Source organism: Tenrec ecaudatus, chromosome 6, assembly GCF_050624435.1.
Source record: "Tenrec ecaudatus isolate mTenEca1 chromosome 6, mTenEca1.hap1, whole genome shotgun sequence".
NCBI lineage: Eukaryota > Metazoa > Chordata > Mammalia > Afrosoricida > Tenrecidae > Tenrec > Tenrec ecaudatus.
This window is the reverse complement of record NC_134535.1, coordinates 86,303,372-86,329,481: the sequence shown is the minus strand read 5'-3', so window position 1 is coordinate 86,329,481 and position 26,110 is coordinate 86,303,372. Positions and strand designations below refer to the sequence as shown.

General features: G+C 40.2%; 1 protein-coding gene across 1 annotated transcript; it reads right to left on the bottom strand.

Moving 5' to 3' along the window:
- Positions 1 to 7,541: 7,541 nt before the first annotated feature.
- Positions 7,542 to 16,619, bottom strand: LOC142450173 (olfactory receptor 8S1-like). The gene is made up of 2 exons (XM_075551800.1): positions 16,543 to 16,619; positions 7,542 to 16,451 (listed from the first exon to the last, which is right to left on the bottom strand). Exon 2 carries the CDS (start codon positions 14,800 to 14,802, stop codon positions 13,876 to 13,878), a length of 927 nt encoding a protein of 308 aa, XP_075407915.1. The 5' UTR covers positions 14,803 to 16,451; positions 16,543 to 16,619; the 3' UTR covers positions 7,542 to 13,875.
- Between the last annotated feature and the right edge of the window lie 9,491 nt (positions 16,620 to 26,110).

Genomic DNA, 26,110 nt, shown 5'->3' with positions numbered 1-26,110 from the left:
TTTTAAGGTCAAGAGCAAGGCAAAAATGTCTACTTTCTATAGTCCTGTACAGCCTTAGAAGGAGCCCTGCTGGGGCGGATGGTGAAGCTATAGATTGCAAGGTAAGTGGGTCAAACCCACCATTTTTTCACATGAGAAAATGCAGCTGTCTGCTCCCAGAAAACTGCCATGATCTTACATAGAAAACTTCATTCCAGTAGAGAGCCTGACTGGTGCCAGTGAACCATCCACCATCCTCTGTAGGTATGCATCCTGAAGGCCACTCTGCTGGAGAGGGTGCCTCACATCAGCTAGGATAAAATGGTCAAGGGAGGGGAAGGGAATGTTGAATACTGCGTGGTTGCCAGGCAAAGCGATGATGAGGGTCCCCAGACATGTAGACAGCCCTATCAGAGGGAGGGGGATACTGGTGGGAAAAACGATTCAGGAGAGTGGAAAGGGAGCAAATACGTCTGGAAGAACACAAATGCATGACTGTTGGTAGGAAAAAGGGAGGACTAACCTCCAGTTTGGGGGAAGAAATGACTAAAAATGCTTTTGAGGACCCTTTTGGGGGCTGTCCTTGATGGTATACACCACGGGCCACAGTGACCTGGGTTTCTGGGCACCTCCTGGGGACCCAGGCTGGGAGTTGTAGAATGCTGGTACATTGAATCCTGGATCCTCAAGGTGCAAGGCATGCTGCAGAGGCAGCATCAGTGATATCTGATGTGGAAAATCCAGTGAGTGACCTGAACTTGACCTTAGACATACATGTAACCTGAAGACTGAAGATGAGAAATTCCTGGTGTCTGAGGAAGTGGAAGAGCTATACCAAGATTGTTGAACTGTTCTAGGTGGGCAAACATGAACTTGTTACATCAATGCCCTATATGCTGTATGAAGATGAATATTATCCCAGTAAACCTATGACTGACATTCTCAGTGAAAGTTGTTGTAAAATTTCCCTGACAATTAACCCCCATTGTTTGTGGAAATAACATCCAGCCACGAAAGGATTGATTCTGTACAATCAGGTGAATAAGTCGGGTACTGTGATATGGAATTAGACTCCACTGGCCCAATGGCCCTCTCTCGACAGGCCTTTAAAAAATTAGTAGCAGGGACTAATCAAAGACAATCTTAATGGACGGTTGTTAAGCCCCAGGGGGAAGATTGACAAGACTCTTGACCATAAATTAACAAGGAGGTTTTGAAAGGGAGTCAAAGGCAGATTAAAACAAAAACATAGATCCAGGAATGGGTTTGGGGAATTCCTCTAAATTCTAGCTCCAATTTAAGAATAATTAGTTCTTATACCATGGCCCTGCTCAATACTCACCCCCAAGAAGGGAACACAGAAGACATGGGTGTTATAGCAAAATGTTGTAAAGAAATTAGATGGTGCCCAGCTATCCGATAAAATGACGTCTGGGGTCTTATAGGCTTGTCTTCAAACAAGCAGTCATATAATTGAAAAGTCAACTAAATCCACGTGGAAAAAGCACACCAACACCAGTCACCCAGGAATTGTAAATCACATAATCCCAAGTTAAAGGAAGCAATAGCATCAGAGCCTAAATTGTGAGATTTGGGGTTGACAGTGGGAGCCCAACACATATTTGTGGGATCTACATAAGAAATACGTCTCCAATGGTTTCGCTCTGTCCATGACAGCAGGATGGGAGGAAAGTGGCCATAAACAGAGCGCGTTAGAGAGATGACTATAGGAGGTCCAAGGCTAAGCCTGACTTGGATGATTAACACCTTGTCAGTTGATCCCCTCTCTCTGAGGCACATTATGCCTGATTTGCTTTTCAACATTTTCTGGTTGTTTTTTCTTCTTCTGTTTTTTTTTGTTTGTACATATTGGGGTTTATCTCAGATGTGTTATATCAGTGGGGTGTGTGTGTCACTGTGTTAGGAGGTATTCTCTAGAGAAACAAAACCAGAACACCAGGACACTTATGATTTTATATATATAGCTTTATACAGCAAGAGGGAATATAACAGCTAATTAGTCCACGCAGCAGTAGAGGACTCAGTTCAACTCACTTCTGTGGAACAGTTAATACAGTGAAAGTTCTTCAAGTCACGTGGGTCATGGAAGCAGACAGTGGAGTCCTCCTCCGGGTAAGGCAGGCAGAGTCTGCCCAGAAGCAGCAAACACCACGGTGGGTCAGCAACAGTCAGTAAGTAGCTCAGGAGCTTAGCAAAGCAGACTTGGGCGGGATATCAACCTCCAGCAATGCAAGGCGACAGGACCCACCAGCCTCAAGCTCAAGTTTATTATGATCATTTTCTAAGAAGAGTTCCTTTTGCTGCCCTCAGGGAGGAACCCTGTGGGAGAAGTTCTATTCTTTTATAAATGATTTTTAAACACTAAACAAAAACAACAACAACTAAACAGTCCTTTCCCGCTCCTGTCGCACAATAAATAGCTGTTCCCTCATGGGGTGGGGTGGGGGCCATCCTGCTGCTTGGGCAAGGGGAGATCTGGGGCTGCCCAGGGGCTGCATACGAGCAACCCGGTCAGTGGTCCTCGCGGTCTTCTGTCGACTCTTCCACCGACTCTTCCGCACTCTGGCAGGTCATCGGCCATCTACGCAAACCTTCCAGACTGTACGTCTCACATGCACCTGCTGGTCACCTTGAATTCAGCCACCTCATAGCCTAAAAGCTTCAGGACGCGGGCCTGCTGCTGGGTCAGCACGTCGCCTTCCTTGCACATCTCATAGTCAGACAGCAGGGTGACCGCACCTTTCTTGAGGGCTGTGGGCAGGCCCTGCTGCCTCAGCTGCAGCTCCATGGAGTGCGGGAACTGCTCCAGGGGCTCATGATCCAGGGTCACCGTGAAGGCTTCTTTGTTATCTTCAGGAACTTGTATGCACCAGCATGGTAGAAGCACATTTCAAAGGACCCTCAAGCTCTATTTGACAGGATTCACGGGTTGGCTTGGCCCACAGGTGGTGTAACTCACAGGCTGTGGCAGAGAATTAGCTAAAGCAGCAGCATGCTGTTCAGACCACCGGGGAGCAAGATGTGTGTGTGGTTGGCGGGGAGGGTGGGGAGATGCGCTTAGAGAGGTGCAAGAATTTGTCTCTATTTGTTTACTTGGAGCACAGAAGAAGAAGTAGAAGAGGAATAGATGGGGATGAAATGTTTGGCTAAGTGCCCTTTACCATGAAATCAAAGGAGCTGGATAGTATCTGATTACCATTACTGACTTTTTGGTCAAAGATTCTGTAGCAGGATATTGATTAAAAGGGGAAAAATTGAAAACATATTTTCGTGTAATCCAGACATTCTGAATTCATGGAGGCTGGATGAACTTTTAAAAACTATTGCCTTAGATCATCTTGAAAGATTAAACTAAAAAATCCTCTAAAAATGTTAAATCCATAGTAAAGATTATCTGTCTTGAGCTTTGGTCTCTTTCAAGACCTGCCTATATAGTATCCAAACAACAAATTCAAACTTTCTAGCAGTGTTTCAATTTTGAATAGCAACCCAATAGCCACTTGACTGTTGATTTGTTGTTCTGCGGTGGCTTACATATCGCAGTGACACTGGGAGCTATATCACTGATTACCAAAGACAAGCAGGGTCACCAAGGTTTCAACAGAGCATCCAGACTAAAAGCAAAGAAGGAATAGCCTGTCCACTTCTGAGGAATTGGCCACTGAAAACTTTATGAAGAGCAGCACAACATGGTCAGATATACCAGACGATGAACCCCTCAGGTCTGAAGGCATTCAAAACATGACTGAGGAAGAGTTGCCTCTCGCTGTAGTTGTTGTTAGGTTGGTTGTAGTTGGTTCCAACTCATAGTTACCCCACACACAACAGAATGAAATACTGTCCGGTCCTGTGCCATCCTCACAATTGTTCCTATATTTGAACTCATCGATGCAGCCACTGTGTCAACCCATCGTGTTGAAGGTCTTCCTCTTTTTCAATGTCCTCCTAGTTTACTCAGCATTGTGTGCTTCTGCAGGGGCTAATTCCTCCTGACAGATATCCAAGGTAGTGAGATGAAATCTTGCCACCCTTGCCTCTAAGGGGCACTCTGGTCATATTTCTTCCAAGACAGATATGTTTCTTGTTTTAGCAGTCCATGGTATTTTCAATATTCTTCACCAGCACCATAACTCAGATACATGAATGCTTCTTCAGTCTTTCTTTCAATGTCCAACTTTCACATGTATATGTGGCAATTGAAAAATACCATGGCTTCAGTCAGGCGCAGCTTAGTCCTGAAACTAACATCTTTTCAAAATGTCTTGTGCTGCAAATTTACCCAGAGCACTGTGTCATTTGATCTCTTGATTGTTGTTTCATTGGGCAATGATTATGGAGCCAAGCAAGACAAAAGCCTTGACAACCTCAATCTTTTCTCCATTTATCATGATGTTACCTATTGGTTCAGTTGGAGGGATTTGGCTCTTACTTAAAATGACTTATAACCCATACTGTAGGCTCAAGTCCTCCTCACTTTCAGCATGCAATGTTGTATCATCTGCATGTCACTGGTTGCTAATAAGCCTTCCTCCAATCCAATTCCACATTCTTCTTGTATAATCTTTTATAATTCTTGTATAATCTAGCTTCTCTGATTATTTGCTTATCATACAGTTCGATGATTCAACCCTAATGCACATTCCTGATTTTAAACCACATAGTATTCCCTTGTTCTTTTCCCACAACTGACTCTTGATCTATGTACAGTTTCCACATCAGCTCTATGTAGTGTTCTGGGATTCCCATTCTTCTCAAAACTATCCATAGGTCTCTATGGTCCATAGAGTTGAATACCTTAGCATAGGCAATAAAATACAAGTAAACATCTGGTGTTCTCTACTTTCAGTTAGGATTCACCTACCATCAACAATGATATCTGTAGTTCCACATCCTCTTGTGAATCTGGCCTGAACCACTGCTCCCTGTCAATTTAGTGCTGCAACCATTGTTAGATGATCTTCAGCAAAATGTTACTTACATGTGATATTAGGGGTACTGTTCTATAATCTGAGCATTCTAACGTGCCTCCTTTCCATAGAATGGACACAAATGTGGTCTCCTCCTGTCAGCTGACCAAGTAGCTTACTTCCAAATGTCCTCGCATTGGTGAGTGAGTGCCTCCAGTGCTTCACCAGCCTGTTAAAACATTTCAACAATGGAACTGGTATTCCATAAGTTCACAGAGACATGTTTATGAATATTGCTTTCAGTGTAGCTTGAACTTCTTCCTTCATTACCATTGGTTCTTGATCATATGCTACCTCTTGAAATACTTAAATGTTGACTAGTTTTTCTTTAGTTTTTTGTAAAGTGACTCTGGGTATTTTTCCATCTTCTTTTGATGCTTTTTACATTGTTCAGTGTTTTCCCCACAGAATATGTCGATATTGAAACTTGACTTTTTCCTTGATTTATTTCAGTTTAATATATGCTGAGTAGGTGTTTCCCTTTTATTTTTATTTTGTGCTCTTTCAATATTTATCTATATAACATAAAACTGGCAACAAAGTAGAGTAGACCATAATGATGTGGATGGAGTAAAGCCACCTGGCCAATTGACTGGAAAAGATCCATATTTGTAGCCATTCCAAAGAAAGGTGATCCAAAAATGATCAAATTATAGAACAATTCATTGATGTCACATGCAAGTGAAATTTTGCTCAAGATCATCCAATAACAGTTGCAGCAGTACACTGAGATACCAGCAATTCAGAATTCAGAAAATATTGAAGAAGAAGGGATATAAGTGCTGATGTCAGATGAATGTTGACTGAAATCAGAGAATACCAGAAAGATAGTTACTTGTGTTTTATTTATTGTCTGTGCAAAGGCATTTGATTGTGTGGATCATAAAAAATTATGCATAGCATTGAGAAGAATGGGAATTCCAGATCACTTTATTTGTTCATGCAGAGCCTGTATATAGATTAAGATGCATTTGTGTGGACAGAACAAGGAAATACTTATTGGTTTAAAATCAGTAAGTGCATGTCAGGATTGATGTAATCCAGAAATTATACCAAGATTACTCCTTGGAAGTCCCATAAGACAGTTAACCATAACCTGTTGAACTGACCTGCCTGCCTAGAATGTAACTGCTCCAGCAGGTCCCTTTGGTGTTGTGGTGAAGTGTTGGGCTGTGGTCTTATTGGCTGGCAGTTCAAGATCATCAGCAGCTCCACAGGAGAAAGACTGGGTTTTCTCCTCCCGCAAACAATTACAGAGTGTCACTGTGAGTCAGCCTGGACTTGATGGCAGTGAGAGTCAGTGAGAGTAGGTCTCTTTGAAACTATTGCTTTGATAGGACCTTGTGTTGAGGCATCCTAACCAATCGAGACAAGTGTATTACCGAGATGGATCTGTAGCCATCCACTTACCACAGAGACATACTTAAACACATTTTTGTTTAGAATAATACTGTGCATGCAGGAACCCTACTAGAAATAGTCTATGACTTATGTTTGTTTATGTCAGAAATGCAAGATTGTCTTGACATTAAAAATTAATCAAGATTATTTATCATAACAACATATTCAAAAAGGAATAAAACATGTAATTCCTTACATGTATTCAGAAAAACATATTTGACAGAATTCAACAACAAAAAGCAAAACAGAACATGGGACTAAAAGCTCAGTAAAGCTACATGATACGAATTCATTAAAAAATATAATCCATTTCCAGGCAGTAGGATGAATGAAAAAAAAATTAAAACCACTATTGACCAATTTATAGCATGAAGGTTGAAGCAAGAATGACTAGATTGAGTCAAGCGAATATTTTCTTGGGTAGTGACAATGCATGACACCAGATAAAGAATTTAAATTTTATAGAAATTTGCAAATGATACTTTTAAAATTTTGCATATAGATTTACTTCAAAAGAAAAAGTAAAACTATAATCAAATATTAAACTCTGATTAATGATGTGCATCCCAAAGTATTTAGGGTGATGCTTACTATTGTTTTTTACTTAATTTGAAATGCATAACCCTAAAATGTGAACTGAGAGTGGATAAATGGATAGGTATATGATAAGGCACATTGAATAAAACATTAATAGTGAAATTTAGATGTAGTTATATGTGTGTTCACTATAAAGCTCTCAACTTTGCTGCTTTTTAAAAAATTTTCCAAATGAAGTGTTGAAAAATTGATAAAGAACATGTAAATCCTTAATAAAATGATTACAAAATAAAATAAAAACTTGCTATATAAAATAGAACATGTAAGCAACAGAATACCAATGAAATTAAAAACATTGAAAGGATAATACCAATCATAAAATCTTATTCATGCACAAATATAAAATTTAAATGCACCAATCATCATTAAAGGAGTGAAATTGGTAATAAAAATTTTCTTAAAAAAAACGACAAAGTTCCAATAATTTTAAAGTCAAGTATCACAATACCTTTTTTTAAGTTCACATTTTAATGCAAAAGTTAAAAATAATGCAAACAAGTATGCTATTGATAACAAGAGCAGATGTTTAGAATAGGCAACTCTAAAAAGACAAAGTAGATTAGTTGTTGCCTGGAATCAGGGAGCCACTAGCGACGGGGAGTAGAAAGTGACTGCTGAAGGGTCTGGGTCTTATAGGGGACAATGAAACTATTCTGGGACAGGCTTATAGTAATGGCTGAAAAATTCTATGACTCTAGAGACCATTGAATAAGGTGTGTGAATTCTATCTCAAGCTATTCTTTGTTTTCTTGTAAAATTGTGATTTGGGTGAATTTTTATAGAGCAAATTGGTTGTCAGTTCAACAATTTATACACATTTTGTTTTATGACAATGATTGCAATCCTTATAATTTAACAGAATTCTTCAGTGTTAGACCAGGTTGATTAGAAAAACAAATCCAGGGACACTCATATATGTGTAAGAAAGAGCTTTATATCAAGGAGTAATTAGATAAAAGGAAACATCCCAGCCAAGTCCAAATCAAGTCTATAAGTCCAATATTAACCCATAAGTCCGATACCAATCCATAAATCCCTCTTCAGGCTCCCGCAGTTACATGCAATGATGCAAAATATAGGAAGATCACAGGCCAGTGGGTGCAAAGTCTTGTGGATCCAATGGTGGTGAAAGGGTCTCCATGTGGCTCCTCCAGCTCTCTGAGTGTGGCTCTTCAACAGGAAGGTGAAGTAGAGAGGGAGTGAGAAAGTCCCCAGAATTCTCATGTAAGGTCATATTAACAAGGAGGCACCATTGAGCTGTGACCTGATTGACAGACTAGGCTCCACCCCTACACTTATTTATCAAATTGATGTAAAATTATATAACGACCACACTTTCCTACTTTTTCCATGTTTACTATTTCCATTTCTCCTTTCCTATGCCTCCCTTTCTACTGAGCGTTACCCCCATACAAACGCTACCCTTTTGGTAATTGTTCTAATGAATACATACTTCTCTCATGTTGTTGTCCAACTTATTGACTTTTCTATCACTTAACACGTTGAACCAAAGGAGTGAGTTCAGTTCCAGGCTTGAAGGGTGCCTAAGGGCCATAGTCTCTGGGATTCCACCAAATGAATGTCTTTTTATGATTTTGACTTTTATCCCATTCTATGCCGGACCAAGAAAGGAGCCTTGGCAATGCAATGATCACATGTTGGGCTGCAATTGGCATAGTCGGCAGTCAGATACCACCAGCAATTCCACAGGAGAAAGACTGGGCTTTCTATTCTCATCAACAGTTACAGTTTTGGAAACCCACAAGGGGTCACTATGAGTTATGGCAGTGAGTTTGGTATCCAGGATCAAGAAGCCCTGGTGGAAGTGAATGGGGCGGGAGGGCATGGAGTAGAGACCCAATGACCATCTTTAGACAATTGGACATCCCTTCATAGAGGGGTCACAGGGAAGTGATGAGCCAGTCAGGGTGCAGTATAGCACTATGAAACACATGACTTTCCTCCAGCTCTTTGTTGTTTTCTTCCCTCCACTACCATAACCTCAATTCTCCTTAAAACCAGATTACACCAGAGCATACACACTGCTACAGATAAGAGCCCAAAGCACAGGGAATCCAGGATAGATAAACCCCTCAGGGCCAACAAGGAGAGTAGAGATACCAGGAGGATTAGGGAAGGGTGGGGGGAGATAGGGGAAGTGATCACAATGATCAATCTAGAACCCCCTCCCAGGGGGACAAATAACGGGAAAAGTGGGTGAGGGGTAACGGAGGATGATGTAAGATATGGAAAAAATAATCTTTAACTTATCAAGGATTCAGGAGGGAGGGTAGGCAGGAGTGGGAGGGGGGAAATGGGGAGCTGATATCAGGGGCTCAAGTGGAAAGAGAACGCTTTGAAAATAAAGATGGTCGCATATGTGCAAATGTGCTTGACACATTGGAGTAATGTAAGGATTGTGATAAGAGATGTAAGAGCCCCAAATAAAAGTATTGAAGAAGAAGAAGAAGAAACAGCCACCGCCGCCCTGGTGATGTAGTGGTTATTCATTGGGTTGCTAAGCTCAAGAGCAGCAGTTCAAAACCACTAGTCACAACAAGGAGAAAGATGAAGGTATCTACTCCCTGTAAAGAGCTACAGTCTCAGAAACTGACAGGGCGGTTCTTCCCAGTCCTACAGGGTTGCTGTGAGTCAGAATCAACCTGATGCAGTGAGTTCTATTTGGGACGATTGTGATCCTTTCCAAGCCTGCAGTGCTACTTCTTCTGCTCCCGAAGTCAGGGAGGCTGGAGTTCACATGATCCACTAGTCTTTTTAAACTCATTGTTTTCTTATCTTTTTTTATTTCTTTCACTCCTCTTTGCTCTAGACAGAGACTAATTGCTGCACCTTAGATGGCTGTTCACAAGCCTTTAAGATCTCAGCCGCTACTGCCCAAAGTAGGATCTAGAATGTTGTCTTTGTAGACTATATTATTCCCATTGACCTTTGCATTTCCTGAGTCTGAGCCTGAAGGCACGACAACTTATTTCCTCAAGGTGTTTGGCTATGGGAAGAAGTTTTTATATCCTCACTTAATCCCCTGTATGCTCGATTATATTCATGGGTATGTTTGCAACACATGTTAATACACATGTAGAAATGTCTTCTATTAAACTTATGACTGTATCTTCATGACTGTAGTCCCATTTGTCTTCCCACCCATTTTCAATGTATCTACTCACAGTTTTTACTATTACTCTTATTGCAGGATTGCCTATGTAATGGTGTTTATCTTTACTTCCTTTCCCACTTGTGCTCCTCTCCGCACCTCCTTTGCCTTGATCATTTTGTGATGCCCTTCCCTTTATTGCATATCGCCTTTCCCTTCACCTAAGTCAGTGTTTCTCAACCTTCCTAATGTCACGATCCTGTCATACAGTTCCCCAGGTTGTGGTGACCCCCCCCCCAACCATAACATTATTTTCATTGCTACTTCATAACTGTAATTTTGCTACTGTTATAAATTGGGCAACCTCTGTGAAAAGGTCATTTGACCTCCAAAGGGGTCACAACCCACAGGTTGAGAACCATTAGCCTAAGTGAATACATGTCTACCTCTAGTTAGTCATGCACCCTCCTTTCCTTTCCCACCCCAGCAACCTTCAAAGAAAGTTTCTTCCTTGTAGAAACATTTAAAAAAATATTTTTCCTTTTTACAGTAGTGGTCTCACACAGCATTTGTCCATTGGCTCAATAAAGCAGTCTAAAAGATCAAACGAATTAAATTCCAGAAAAGAAGGTATGCTAATCACATTTATGAATATAGACAGGATATTCTTAAGTTAAATATTGATATTTTAAAATTCTACTTAAGTTAGGTGATTACAATATGTAATAATTCTTAGCACTAGAATAATTATTATTATTACCAAATGAAGCAATAAAAACAGCAATATTTTAATATTATTATTCAACATATATTTACTATGCATTTACTATGTAGCAGCGACTACATTTAGTAATGATAAAAGCAGTAGTTCTGGTCAGCAATAGAAGTAGACAAGTTGCCACACAAATTCTTAGTAAAATGTAATTAGAACTCTTTCAACTAGCCAAGGCAATGAAAAACAAAGCAAATGCAGTATTAAGTGCTAAGGGATGAGTAGGTTTCTCATTAACCCTCATTAAGAATATATCTATGTTTTGAGAATGATGAGGCCAACAAATGTACAAATGTGCTAGACACAATGGGTGTATATATGGATTGTGATAAGAGTTATACGAGCCCCAATAAAATAATTTAAATTAAAAAAAATTTTTTAAAGAAGATGTCTGTAATATAGGTCCTGGCCACTGCACTAACTTCAATAGTGATATTTATAAAAAGTAATTAGGACTTTTTTCTTTGTTTGAAAGTGAACAAATAAAGCACTATTTACAAATTTAACAAATCTACAAATGACTAATTTGAACAAAGAAGATGGTTCAACATAGTTAATAAGCATAAGATCAAAGTATGAAATTAACAGTGTTCCTATATATTAGAAATAATCATGTCATTAATGTAATAGAATTTTTAAAATTCCAATTAAAATAGAAATTAAAAATAGTTATCTAATGCATGTGACCTTTACCAAAATAATTTCCACTAATGGAAAATCAAATCAGCCTGAATGAATGAAAATGATCTTGTTGAATTTTTGTATAATTGCCACTATTATTTTGAACTGCTTTAGCAGTAGAACCCCTCTGGTGAGAATTCATTCTAAATATATACTTACATTATTTGCTCATTCTCATACTTGAAACTATTTTAAACTATTGAAAAAGCAGTGGGGATATCAGAATATGCCCTTCCTTTCTTTGAATTTCTATTCTCTGTCGCTAGGGAGTGGGCATAAAGGAGAGCCTTGCCAGTGAAAACTTATGAGATAATTAAAGTTTATGGTGCCAACCTGGCCAATAAACACATATGGGGATAATGGAAGGGCAGAGAGATAAATGGCTCCATGAGCCTCGCCTTTCTAGTTCTCAGGTCTCTTGCTTTCTGATGGTCAGACCAGGGTACAGCTGCCTTAGCCAGTTCCCTGCATCAACTGGCAAGGCTCACTTCCTTCAAGACATCCCTGAGGAGAAGCCACATGGTCCTACCCCGATGCAGCCCTGGGTGCTTGAGCAGCTGTGTGGAGACCCCTGCCAGTGCTGAGATGCTTACAGGATCACTGATTCGGCTTTCCTCCTGCAGCCGGCATCATTGCATGTGTTTTGTGAGATGGAGGAGGACTTTGTGGATTGGTATCAGACATATGGGTTAATGTTGGACTTGTGGGCTGGGGCAGCACTGGGTTGGAATGTTTTCTTGATGTTCACTTACCCTTTATATAAAACTCTCTCTTATACATGAGTTTCTGTGGATTTGTTTCTCTAATGTACCCAGACTAACACAATTTATATGATTGAAATATATGTATATAATTTCAGAAATTGATAGTAAATCATTTTCTGACAGTAATAGTATTAATCAACATGACTTTGAGTTGGAATCAGCTCTAAGCAGTGGATTTGGCTGTTCTTTCCCTTATCTCCTCACCACTCAGCCTCTGTTAGTGTTCCATAATCTAAGAGGTCTTTGCAGTTGTTTTTTTGTTTTCCTCTTGGAGTTTGCCACAGGACTTGCTCGGACATTGACTCATACATCTGGCCTCTTTGGAACAGTATTAGGGTTGAGGAGCAGAGGGAGAAACTTCGCGATAAGTGCGTGCAACCTCGGAAATCTTCCCTCGTCATGGGTCTCTTAAGAGTTAGAGATGATCGGCCGCCAGGCAAATGGTTTGAAGTGGCATAAACAACTTGTTAGTTCTTATCTCTTTTGGGCATTTCTAGGTCAACTTAATAATTTTAAACATTCCAGTTGTCCCTGATGTCTATAATTTCTTTTTGATAGCAATGTATATCTTCAGGATCATTTGTATGTATTTTAGACCTATTCCTTGCAGAAAATTCACTCTGGTTTACTTAAGTAAAGCAAAACAAAGTAAAACAGAAGAGCAACACTCAACATTAAAAAGGAAATTTATGAACATGATCCACATAACTGACAGCATTGAGGGGTGTGTCAAGGTGGCGTTAAAATGGTAGGAAAAGTAAGCTCTTAGGACACATTAACTGGTACAGGAGGTAGAACCTCAATGCTTATTTTGTGGGTGGACACAATTTAACTCATAGCAATCTGTTAGAAACACTGACGACTTCCCCTGAACCTTTCTTCACAACAATTTTCTAACATGGTAAGTGGCTGGGTATTGACCATTTGTTCATGCCTAGAAAGGTATAATAACAACCTGTGGTGAGGGACATTGGCACACCATGATTAAGTCTCTTCTGTCATCATACTGAGCATGCAGAGTTTCACTCCCTCCCTCCCTGCCATTGAGTCAATGCTGACGCTATGGACACCTGGGAACCGGACATGGTAAACTGACTCTGTATGTTTCCAAGACTGCAACTCTTTATGGGAGTAGAAAGCCCCATCTTTCTTCAAGAAGCTGGCTTGTGGTTTCACGCTGCTGACCTTGTGAAGCACAGCTCGATGCATAACCGCTATACCACCAGGGTTCCTTATAAAGTTTTGTAACTGAGGATATGGTCAAAGTAGGCTGATTATGGAATAACAACATCTATTGCACTGTGTATAAAAAATATCTTGGCAAGAAAATTTGCTAGGCAAGAGCTTTATCTTGTTTATGCACCGTACTCTGACTAGGACTAAATTTGTGTCATCTCAAGACAACATTTAGCTACTCTTTAAGGAAAAGCACATTTAAGAAAAAATATATAAAGAAGGTATAATAAGATATCTTGCAGATACCTGATATCAGGAATTCCTCAAATAATATTCAGGCACTGTATCTTTCAGTTTGATCCAATTTTCTCATTACCCAGATGTTGTAGTCTATAACTAGAAACATTAGGACAATTTTTTCAATATCCTTCTCATGGCTGCCTTCACCTCCTTGTTCTTCAGACTGTAGATGAGTGGGTTGAGCATTGGAGTGATCACACTGTACTGCAAGGAGAAGATTAATTCTTGAGTGGATCCTGAATTTGGCATGAGATAACGGAGCAACCCTGAACCATAAAAGAAGATGACTGCAATGAGATGGGACGAGCAAGTGGAGAAGGCCTTATTTCTACCTGTGGTGGAACTGATGCTCAGGATGGTCGAGATAATGCGGACATAGGAGAAAAAGATCAGCAGGAAATTTCCAAAGAAATGCACAAGGCTAGAGCAGAGCAGGGCAGTAAAACTGGCAGATACATCAGAGCAAGACAAAGGATAGAGGGAAGGTAGCTCACAGCTGAAGTGGTGAATATTTTGACCATCACAGAAGTCTAAATTAAGAGCTACAAGGATATTTATAAAAGCATCCAGAAAAGCCAAGCCCCACGAACCCCACACTAGCCCCACACAGATCTGTGTGCTCATCTTTTGGCCATAGAGCAGAGGGGAGCTGATGGCAATGTAACGGTCATAGGCCATCACAGCCAATAGGCAGGACTCAGTGCCCCCCGTGGCAAACACAAAGAAGACCTGAGCCAGGCAACCCTCTACTGAGATGGTTTTCTTCTCAGAGAGCAGATTCTCTAGCAGCTTGGGCACAGTGACAGAGGAGTGACAGAGATCCAGGAAGGACAGTTGTCCCAGGAAAAAGTACATGGGTGTGTGGAGGTGAGAATCAGCCTTAATCACCACCAACATCATCATGTTCCCTATCATGGTCAAGAGGTAAATTACCAGGAACAACACAAAAAGCAGAGCTTGGATCTGGGAATCAGCAGACAGCCCAAGGAGGATGAACTCAGAAATAGCACTGTGGTTTCTCATGGTCTTCATTTGTTCTCTGAAATGTAAGAAAGACGTTAGATCATGCCTATTTCTATACCTACTACATCTTAAAGTGATTCATCTCTCTTCTTCATTCACAAAGCTTCTTTACTCAAAAATTCATAAACAGAAACGATAAACTTCCCCAAACCTCCAGATTTTCCTAATACCTTTAATAATCTTTTCTGTGGGACTCTAACCTTCAGTCAACTTCATGTCAACTTTTATTTTTTCTTGCTTTAGTACCCTAGAGCTTGCAATTGTTATTTTACTATAAAAGCTATTAGATGAGGTTTGTAGACTATTGATAATGATCGAGCAGAGTGGGAGAACTTGTAGGAAGAATAAGAAAACGTTGAAGAAATGCTGTCTCTGAGAGTGAGAACAGTCCAATTTCAGTCAAGAAGCAAAACATGACCTTGTACCGGAGTAGATTTACTTATCAACCTTGATGAGCTCTCTAGATTTGGTGTTGGGAAGAAAGTAGTTCCCATCCAATTGTCTTTAGCTTTGCAATAAATGTTTAAATGAGTTCTCAAGAAGTAAAATAGGATTCTATGTCAATGTTCATTGCTCATTTGAGATTCAATGCACATTCAATGGCTTTCTCTAGCAACTTTTACCTACTTTGGGAGAGGATGGAGTGGGTGGGCAACTGAAGTTAACAGAACTAAAATTGGTCAGAAAAATGAGAAGATAGAATAAAATTTTAAAGTGTAGGTCTATTGCCCTTTGGGTGACTATAATGATGCGTCATTGAACACCGGCTTCTTACAAGAAGGGGATGAGGGCTTAAGGAAGGTGGATGGGTCTGAAGCGGTGGAGTGGTTAAAATATTTCTTGAGTTGTCATACTAGAAGGAAATTACTGGGAAATAGATGAGATGGTAGTGAGATATATTTCCATCCAGACTTTGAAAGTATTATTGCAGGAATAAACATGTCAAAGATATGAACGTGAATGAGTGGGAGAAGGAAGTCAAGGATTTGGGGGGTCACTGTTGAACAGCTGAGTTAATTAGAGTGGTGAGGAATTTCATCTTTCAGGCATTTATTTTTCATCCATTTCCTGAATGTTTCATATTGATTTGAAAATTTAAATAGAATATTATTTTAAAGGGTAAAGGAAAAGTCGTACATACATAATTTACATGCTGCACAATTGACGATGAAGAAATGCTTATTAATACAGGAACACAGCCTGGCCATATTCTCCATACCCAGATTAAATATAATCCACAGGCGAAACATTCAGATTCTGCTCTTGCTCATGGCAATTGTAAACATGAAATATTGTCACTGTGAAACGTGGCCTTCTTTTCCACTGTGAACTGACAAGCCAGACTGCAGTCAATGCTATTGACCCTACTATCTTGATCCTTCTTCAACTACTTCCTTGAAGCTATTACCACAAATCTGGACAATTCTGTCTCTCTAAGGAGTTATAATCTCTTTCCCATTGTCTATCCCAATAGCCTTTAGTATAAAAGCTATACTTGGGAATAAAGTCAATATTCCCTGTATTTCTCACCCTGTTGATCATGAAGTAGCACAGAATTCACCAACCCAATTTTAAATTCAGTGATTCAGTTGAAAGTCAGTGTGACATCTGGTATGAGGTTGAAAGTTCCTGTTGGATACAGATGTCTTCCTTGATTTCTAAGAGAAAAAAATAAAAACCTAAATACTTCAAGTCATATGAGGATTAAATTTTCTATATTAGTGTCTGACTTTTTCTTCTTTTACTCACTGAGTAGCTCTGGGCACGGTAACCAGAAGGATTGCAGCCTCCATCTTGAGAATATCGCTCCATCCGCAGGAGATGCTAAAAAAGCAGGGAAACAGACCATGAAATGCCAATAGCAAATCTACATCCTTCATTCTAATTTGAGAGGTCCAGCAAAAGGAAGCTCCCTCCCTTCAACCTACCTCAATCCCACTCGCACAACAAAACAAAATAAAACAAAAACTTCACTGCCATGGAGCCAATGCAGACTCATGGTAATCCTATAGGACAGGATAGAACAGCCCTTGTGGATTTCAGAGGCTGTAACTCTTTATAGGAGTAGCAAGCCCAACTTTCTCCCTCGAAGTGACCGATGTTTTAAAGCTTCTGGCCTTGTGGATCACAGCCTAACGTGTAACCACTATGCCACCAAGGCATCTTCCCACTTATGAGCCAGTGTTAATTTCGAAAGACTGCGCCTGGACATTTTCCCTCAGCACCATGTGTGAAGTTTGGAGAGGGAAAATCTTGCAAAGGACATTTTCGCCAGGGATGAGACTAGACATTGTCTCTTGTAAGGGGCCAGACTTCCTTCCCGGGAGAGGAAGTAGAGGTATGTTGTTAGAGCTGTTCGAAGGGATCATAGCAATAATCCCTTTTCATAAAATAATCGTCCTTTAAATACACAGTGCTTCAATTTCACTTGTTTCATTTAGTCAAACTTTGGGATTTGATTTAGAATGGGAACAGCTCTGAGAAATCTACCATTGTAAACTGCCAGTTCACATTGAAGTAGCATCAGTGAATTATTGAATCTCCTGGAAGGGATACCTGCCGCAGAAGAGCTCATTTTTTAAATAAGACGTACAAAAAATAACACTGTTGCCGGCTACAGGGGTGTTTTTGAAAATGTGAAAGGATAAATGAATGAGAGAATGAATGCACAAGGCAGCTCAGCCTACTGCTATTGAGGCTACTCCGACTCATAGATCTTCTAGCCATGGAGTCTGAGACACGAGCTAGGGGAGCAGACAGCTCCATCGTTCTCCCGAAGAGTGGCTGCAGATTTGAACTCAACTTTAGTTTAGCAGAGGAATGCCTAACCCACAGCGCCAACAAGGTTCCTTAAATGAGATCCAGGAGAAGAATATCCCAGGGTTTCATCACTCCCAGAGGACAGAACTGCTAAGGGACCAGTTAGCGATTCTGACCACAGTGGGTTTGCATGAAACCCGATGTAAGACGGGCACTGGAGGAGAGGTCTGCTCCTGTAGACTAACTATCTCATGCCTTGCTTTTAATTTCCTCACACACCAGATCAGGGATACTGTGAGCTTCCACACATACTATATTTGGAGTGCCAGGTTCAGGTTATTTTTTAGTTACAAGGTGCCCTAAATCTGTCATTGATGTTCATAGACATCACCTTATACTTAGCTCTCAGAGATCAGCTTCCCTGCCCTTCTAGGCTTCTAGGATAGTGTAGGCTTTTTAGCAACAAGAGAATATAGTAGGAAGAAGGGGAAAGGCCTTATATCAATTATGCCGTATGCAAAATGAAACCTAAATTAGCTAACTTGTAAGGTTATGAGAGCTTAATTTAGAAATTTAATTCTCAAGATAATTTGAAGCACTAGAGATCCGTTGAATTTCTCCTTTTCCACCATGAATCTAGTGTTTAATTTTCCTAACAAGAGGAAGAGAGGTGATCTGAGGAGTAAACCAAAAATATCTTAAGTAACTGAAGTAAAAACCAGATCAGAGAGAAAAGTGGTGTCCTACCTGCAGTCCTGAGGGGTCAACATTGGCTTGCTAACCACAAGGTCCGAGCTTCAAACCTACCAGCCACTCTGTGGGAGGAAGATGAAGCTGTCCATTCCCATAATGATTTCCAGCTTGGGAAACTCGACAGAGGCCACTGTAAACTGGAACTGACTTGATGGCAGTGGCTGTGGTTGGTATGCCCCCTCCAGCACAGGGGACCAAAGGTAAGATGAGAGGATTGCGAGGGAAAGGAGTGCTTGATGGGAGAAGAGGAGGAAGGAGGGGAAAGGTCCTGGGATGCAGGAACTCAGCAGCAGAGAAAACCAACAGCGTCAAGGGACATTACCATTTCCTGCCTTTTTCTGGTACCCGCAGCTTCTTGTTTTTCCGGTTCTGAGCCCAACAGACAGTCACACAAAGAGAAAACGTTTCACAACTGTCCAATCATGTCCCTTGATGTTGCCTTTTCTGTTTAAGACTTTTTGTTTTTCCTAAGGAGAGACAAGCTGGGCCCTCAAAAGCCTCAGCAAATAAAGACTTCAGCAAATAAAGATTCTCTGAATGTTGACAGCATACCCATTAAAAAACAAAGAAGAAAAATGTGAAAACTTCAAATTCTAAAGGAGAAATAGCACACTTATTTCATACAATCCATAGCATAATTACACAAGCCATTCTTTCACCAAGTCCCCTCTGTTACTGATTTTATAGTGGCAAAAGGGCTATTCTAACAAAGAGGTTGTGCCATTCAGAAGGACTGCTGGCTTAAGGTGGCCAATAGGATGGCTCTGTGTCACCTGGAAGCCCAGAGGACAGCTGGGTCTACTCTGATTGCTAGAAGACTCAGCCTGAAGCAAAGTCTGGACTCATTAACTAAAAAAGGTTACTGGCTGAGTCCTTTGGGGTTTTTCATTGAAGCTAAGTGACTAATAGTTTACCTATGAGTAAACTACAGTTGCTGAGTATTTATGAGATAAGCTTAAAAAACATTAACTGGGCTGCAGAGTGAACTAATGAAGCAAGTAAAAATTGGGTACACAAATTTCAAAAAATAGTATCTTACTTCGGTGCTCATGGAAATATTCCATTATAGTTTAATTCTATTCTCCACAAACTTTTAGATGCCCCCTTGAGAAAGCAGTGTGAGCCATATAAGCAATATGCAGACATAAAATTTAAAAATTCTAGCCAGATTCCTAAACATTCAAATTCAAACCCCTACAGAGGCAACTACTTCTATAATTTGGCCTCTCATGGCATGCATATTTTATTCTGCATTTTTTTAGTTAAAAATCATTTCATTGGGGGCTCGTCCAACTTTTATCACAATCCATACATCCATCCATTGTGTCAAGCATATTTGTACATTTGTTGCCATCATCCTCCTCAAAATATTTTCTTTCTATTTGAGCCCTTGGTATCAGCTCCTCATTTTCCCCTACTTTCCCACTCCCACCTCCCTCATGAAGCCTTGATAATTTATCAATTATTATTATTTTGTCATACCTTACACTGTCTGACATCTCCCTTAATCCACTTTTCTGTTGTGCATCCGCCAGGGAGGGGGTTACATGTAGATCATTATGATCAGATCCCTCTTTCTCCCCCAACCTTCCCCTTACCCTCCTGGTATTGCTACTCTTATTATTGGTCCTGAGGGGTTTATCTGTCCTGGATTCCCTGTATTTCCAGCTATGATCTGTACTTCCTCTGGTCTAGCCAGATTTTTAAGGTAGAATTGGGATCATGACAGTGGGGGTGGGGGCGGGAAGCATTAAAGAACTAGAGGAAAGTTGTATGTTTCATCTTTGCTATACTCTGCAGTTTGTTTTTGACAGAAAAGTTCAGAGATTTTTTCATAAAAACCTAACTTAAGTTTTGAATGTCTGCAAAAGCCAAAATGCAAACCAAACTCACTGACATCGTTAATGCTGATTTATCGTGACATCTCCAACCCCCATGCCCAGGAGCTGCTGGTGGTTTGGATCATAGCCCAACATGTAATCACTACACCATCAGGGCTGTGTAGATAGTATGTATTGAACCCTGGTAGCATCGTGGTTCCATGTTGGGCTGTGATCTGAAAAGTCAGCAGTTAAAAACCACCTGCCGCTCTGAGAGAGAAAGATGGGGCTTTCTGCTCTGGTCAAGAATTGTAGTCTCAGAACTCAGAGGGGACAGTTTTACTGTGTTCTGCTGAGTCACTATGAGCCGGCATCGGCTGGACAGCAGGGAGTGAGAACCATAATTCGTTGATGGGCATTTAGATTCTTTGCCTTTTGCTTTCAATTTTCTCATTATTACTCATAGTAAGAGTAAAATGTAACTCTCTGCAAAAGTAAAATGCTACCCATTCCTCCCAGGAAACTCCTGGTGATTGCCAACTGCTGACCTTGTGATTAGCAGCTCACTGCCACCAAGATTCCTTAATTCGTGTACCGATGTCTTTGTCCACATTTGCACACAGGGGTTTTCTTTTATCTTGTCTTCTTTGAAGGGTTCAATGACTTCACGTTTCAAGAACATTTAAGCTTTCCCTCTAATTTATTGCAATTTCATTGTGGGAGTACATCATGGAGGATATGCCACCTCTTCTTTAATGTTTGTTGAGATCTACTTTATAGAGCAATGTCATTGCTATTACATGCAGGTAAGTAAGATTTTACTGAAGATTATTCAATGATAGTTGCAGCAGTGCATTGACAGAGAACTGCCAGAGGCTCAGACTGTATTCAGAAGAGGGTGTAGAAAAGGGGACATCATTGTTGATGTCAGATGGATCTTGGCTGAAAGTAGAGAATACCAGAAAGAGGTTTACTTGTATTTTATTGGCTACGCAAAGGCATCTAACTGTGTAAATTATAACAACTACGAATAACATTGAGAAGAATAGGAATTCTAGAACACTTAATGGCGCTCCTTCAGAACTTGTGCATGGATCAAGAGGCAGCTGTGGAAACAGAACAAAGCGATACTGCCTGATTTAAAATCAGGAAAGGTGTGTGCGAGGGTTGTGTCCTCTCATCATGGTTATTCAGTCTGTATGCTGAGCAAATCATCAGAGAAACTAGATTATATGAAGAAGAATGCTGCATCAGCATTAAAGGAAGGCTTGTCAATAACCTGCAATATGCAGGTGACAACTTTGCTTACTGAAAATGAGGGATTTCCCATGAGGATCATGGATTGCAGTCTTCAGTATGGATTGCAACTCTTTGTAAAGAAATGCAAAAGCTTCACAACTGGACCAGTAAATAATACCGTGGTTGTCAAGGATTTTGTCTTGCTTGGATCCACAACCGGTGCTCTTGGAAGCAGCAATCAAGAAATCAAAAGACACATTGCATTGAGTAAATCTGCTTCCCAAAACTTTTTCTAGTCGATGTTATTTTGAGGACTAAGGTGCACCTGACCCTAGTCATGTATTTTTCCACAGCCTTATATGCACTCAAAAGTTGGTCATTGGTTAAGAAAGACAGAGAAGAATCCATGCAATTGAATTGGGCGCTGGCAAAGAATATTGAAAATACCATGACTGCCAAAAGAGCAGACAAGTCTGTCGTGGAAGAAGTACTGTCAGAGTGCTCTCAGGACAAGGACGGTGAGACTTTGTCTTACATACTTTGGACATGTTGTCCAGAGAGCCTAGTTCCCGGAAAGAGCATCATGCTTGGTAATGTAGAGGGGCAGCAAAAAGGGGAAGGATTGACACAGTAGCTGCAACGATGGTACCGGGCATGGAACAATTGTGAGGATGACACAGGATCCAGGCACTGTCTGGTTCTGTTTTACATAGGATTACTAAGGGTTGGAACTGGCTCGATTACACCTAACAAGAAACAACATTTTATGACAGTGTAATTGACAAGTTATCATTATCACTTGTCTCTTCAAGTATAAGTATATCATTCACTACACAGGAGAACGATGAGACTGTCTGTTCCCATAAAGATTTACAATCTCTAGACCCTAAGGTTCATTTCTATTCTGGATCATTATTAGCAAGACCCAGGAGCGGGCTCATTCTGTGGACCCAAGATCCATGAGCAGTGAACCTCCTGGGTCTAGATGACAGCTACAATATCAAAGGAGCAGCATCCGAACCAGGAGTCAGAGCATGGAACAGAGTGATGGATGTCCCAACCCTTGGGGTAAGTAAAGCTGAGTGCTTTTGTGCAGAAGGCTGGCTTGCTGAGCGGGTGCCTCTGGGAACTTAATTGGGGAGGTTGGCCTTGCTGACTCATAAACTGGACCTGAGTGCTTTCAGGCTGAGGCTTATTCAAGTGGGTGCCTTTGGACATTTAATTCCGGGAGCTAAGTTTGCTGACCCACAGGGCCTGAGCTGAATGCCTTTGGGCTAAGACTTGCAGCAGAGTACTATGCCCTTTGGGAATTTATTAGTAGACCTGAAGTTTTGTAATATGTCCTGGGAAACAACTGCTCTGAGCATTTCTCACTGGAATCACAATTTGTTAACTTCATAAATAAACCCTTTAATCATGAATTTTGCCTGTGAGTTCTATGTAGTCATTGCAATGAATATTAGAAACTAGAGAGGTAATACAGAGATTAATTAAGACATTACACTGGACAATTCAAATCTGTCAACCCCTACACAGGCAAAAGATGAGACTGCCTGTTCTCATAAAGATTTATAGTCTCTAATGTCTCTATTCTCTACTCACCTTCATGAAGAGATCACTGAAGATATGGGTGCTGCAGCACAGTGTAGTGAAGAAAGCAGACGGTGCCTGGCTTTCAATTGGAATAATATCTTGGATCTTAAAACAAGAAGCTGTCTGAGTGAGGCATCAACTAAGTCCACACAGGAGAAACACACCGGACTGTGTGATCCAAAGATGACTAATAAAAAATCTGAATATGATGAAGGGAAAGGTATCAGAATGTGAGTTGTGAAAACCCAATTTGTAGAAGGCTTTGGAGAACAGTTGGAGCCCAGAATTCATCTGTACAGTATCCATTCAGATTAAGCTTCTTGCGCATCCCTTTGGCCACAGCTAAGTGATGGAAACAGCTTTTTATTATCAGAAAGAGACTACTGTAAACTTGGTTATGGTGGATGGAACTATGGTGTAATATGATACCTGGTCAATTGACCTCCCTCTTAACCCATTCTGAATTTTCTCTGGGTTTAAATATCTCTTGCTTGTTCCTAGACAGAAAATTTCTCTCTGGCTTATTTTAATATTTCCAATGATCTTTTCTTTCTTCATTTTTAATGTTGTTTTTATATTTTATTGTTTCTGTTATATTTCTCAATTGGTGAATTCTAGAAGGAGTGGATGTATAGAGACAATAACTGACTTAATAGGTTATCAGGGATTGGGAAGCAGGTTGAGGAGAATTGGGGAGCAAATAATGAATGCAGGAGGATTCACTGGAATTGATTATGATGATGTATATACAACTCTTTTTAAAGTTGACTTAATTATGGAAGCATAAGAAATGTGAGTTTTATATCAATAAAACTATTGGGGGGTGGGAAACGGTTTACAGTCTCTAGAAACTTGAGAAATAAGTCTATTTTGTCTCACTAGGGTTGCTATGTGTCAGAATTGACTCTATCATTGTGGGATTTTTTTTCTTTTCCTATCAAAAATTGACCTGTGAGGGGGAAGCAGAGTGACTAAGATGGGTGGAGAGAGAGTGAGAGATAATATTGAAGAGGTAATTGTGAGGACCTTATCGATAGAGCTTATAGGACATTTCAATAACCTTGACTTCTACTGATAAGATAGGAACCTTTACCAAGATCACCCTGGCTGTTTGCTAGAGGCAGAAGATCAATGAGGGGACCACTGTAATCAATTCACATGAGAGGAGTAGTGCCCGAAAAGTAAGAACTAGCCAAATGCTGGATTATTTTGAATGCATTTTGATTTACAATTAAGATGATTCACAAGTTAACATATGAACAATTAAAAATGTCTTATTGAAGCTTTAAAAATGTGTATTCCTCAACTGCTGGGTGCAGGAGTTAAAATATGCCTATTAGGTCAGTTTCACTAACTGTGTTGTTCTTTATCTTTATTGAATTTTAACTATTGCCAACTAGAAATGCACTAACGTCTACCTCTTTGAAGGTTGTTGTGAGGTGCCCTTGAATTGGGTCCAGTTCATTTCATTACATACAACAGACTGAAACCCTGCGCCATCCTCACTCACTCTCATAGCTGTTTGAGCCATTGCTGCGCCCACTATTGAAGCATTTCACTGAGGTCTTCTACCTGACCAAGCATGACGCCTGCTCCAAGGTCTGGTCCCCCTAGCAACATGTCGAAAACACACAAGATGGCATCTCACCATCCTTCCTTGAAAGAAGCATTCTAGCTATACTTGTTACAAACAAATTTAATAATTCTTCTGGCAGTCTATTCAATATTCTTCATCAACACTGTAATTCAAAGCCAGTCGTTTTTTCTTCAGTCTTCCCCTCTTCATTGTCCAGCTTTTTCATGCATATGAGGTAGTTGAAAATACCATGGCTAGGGTCAGGGACACCTTAGCCTTTAAAGTGACATCGTTCCTTCCTAAAACTATATTTTATTTTAAACTTTTTATTGTGAATCTGGCAAAGGTTTACATAACCTGTTAAACATCTTGAAGAGATCTTAGACAGCAGATTTGCCCAATGCAATATGTTGTTTGATTTTCCGACTGCTGATTCCAGCAGGGGATTCATGCTGAATGAAATCTTGGCTAACGTCAATTTTTGTTGTTTATTTTTGGGTACCGGTCCAGGTGTAAGCATCTTTGTCTTCTTTACGTTGAAGTGTAATCCAGACTGAAAGCAATTGGATTTGATCCTCATCAGTAAGTGCTTCAAGTCCTTTATTTTCATCAAACAAGGTTGCCTCATCTGCATATAGAAGGTTGTAAATGAGTCTTCCTCCAACTCTGATGTCACATTCACAGCCCAGTTTCTTGGATTATTTTCCCAGCATACAGATTGAATGACTGTGAAGAATGAAGACAATGCAGACAGACACTTTACTGTGACACACACCCAATATCCCTTTGTTTTACTAAAACAACTGCCTTAAAGTCTCTCCACAGATTCTGCATGAGAACAATGACGGGTTCTGGAATTCCTACTCCATGTATTCTGCATAACCATGTATCATCCATGTATTCTGCATAACCATGTATTCTGCATAACCATCCATGTATTTTATCATCCATGTATTCTGCATAACCAATAAACTACAAGTTAACTCTTTTTTTGCAGAGGGGTTATCCTTTGATTTTAGCCAAGGAGTATGTGACATTAGCAATATTATCCTCCATTCCATTTCCTCTTCTGAATTCACACAGAATTTTTGGCAGTTCCTTGACAAAGTGCTGCTGCAACTAATATTGAATTATCTTCTGCAAAATGTTACCCAGGTGTGATGTTGATGCTATTGTCCACTGATTTCCTTTCTTGAGAATGAGCACAAATACAGACCTCTTTCTGTCAGTAGACCAGACGGCTGATTTCTAAATTTCTTGGCATAAGAATTGCATGAGTTTGTTGAAACATTTCAATTGGCATCCAGCAACTTTGCTAATGCCTTCAATTCAACTTGTACTTCTTCCTTTAATACCATCCAATGCTACTTCTTGAAATTGTTGAACGCCAGTGAATTCCTTTTGGTAAGTGACTCGATATTCCTTCCATCTTCTCTTGATGGAATATTTTGACCAAAGACTGTTTCACTATCTCAAATCAAGGCTTGAAATTTTTCTTCAGTTTTTCATCTTGAGAAATGCTGAGCATGCTTTTGACATGCCCGATCCCCCAGTATTCTAATTCTAGTTCTTTGTT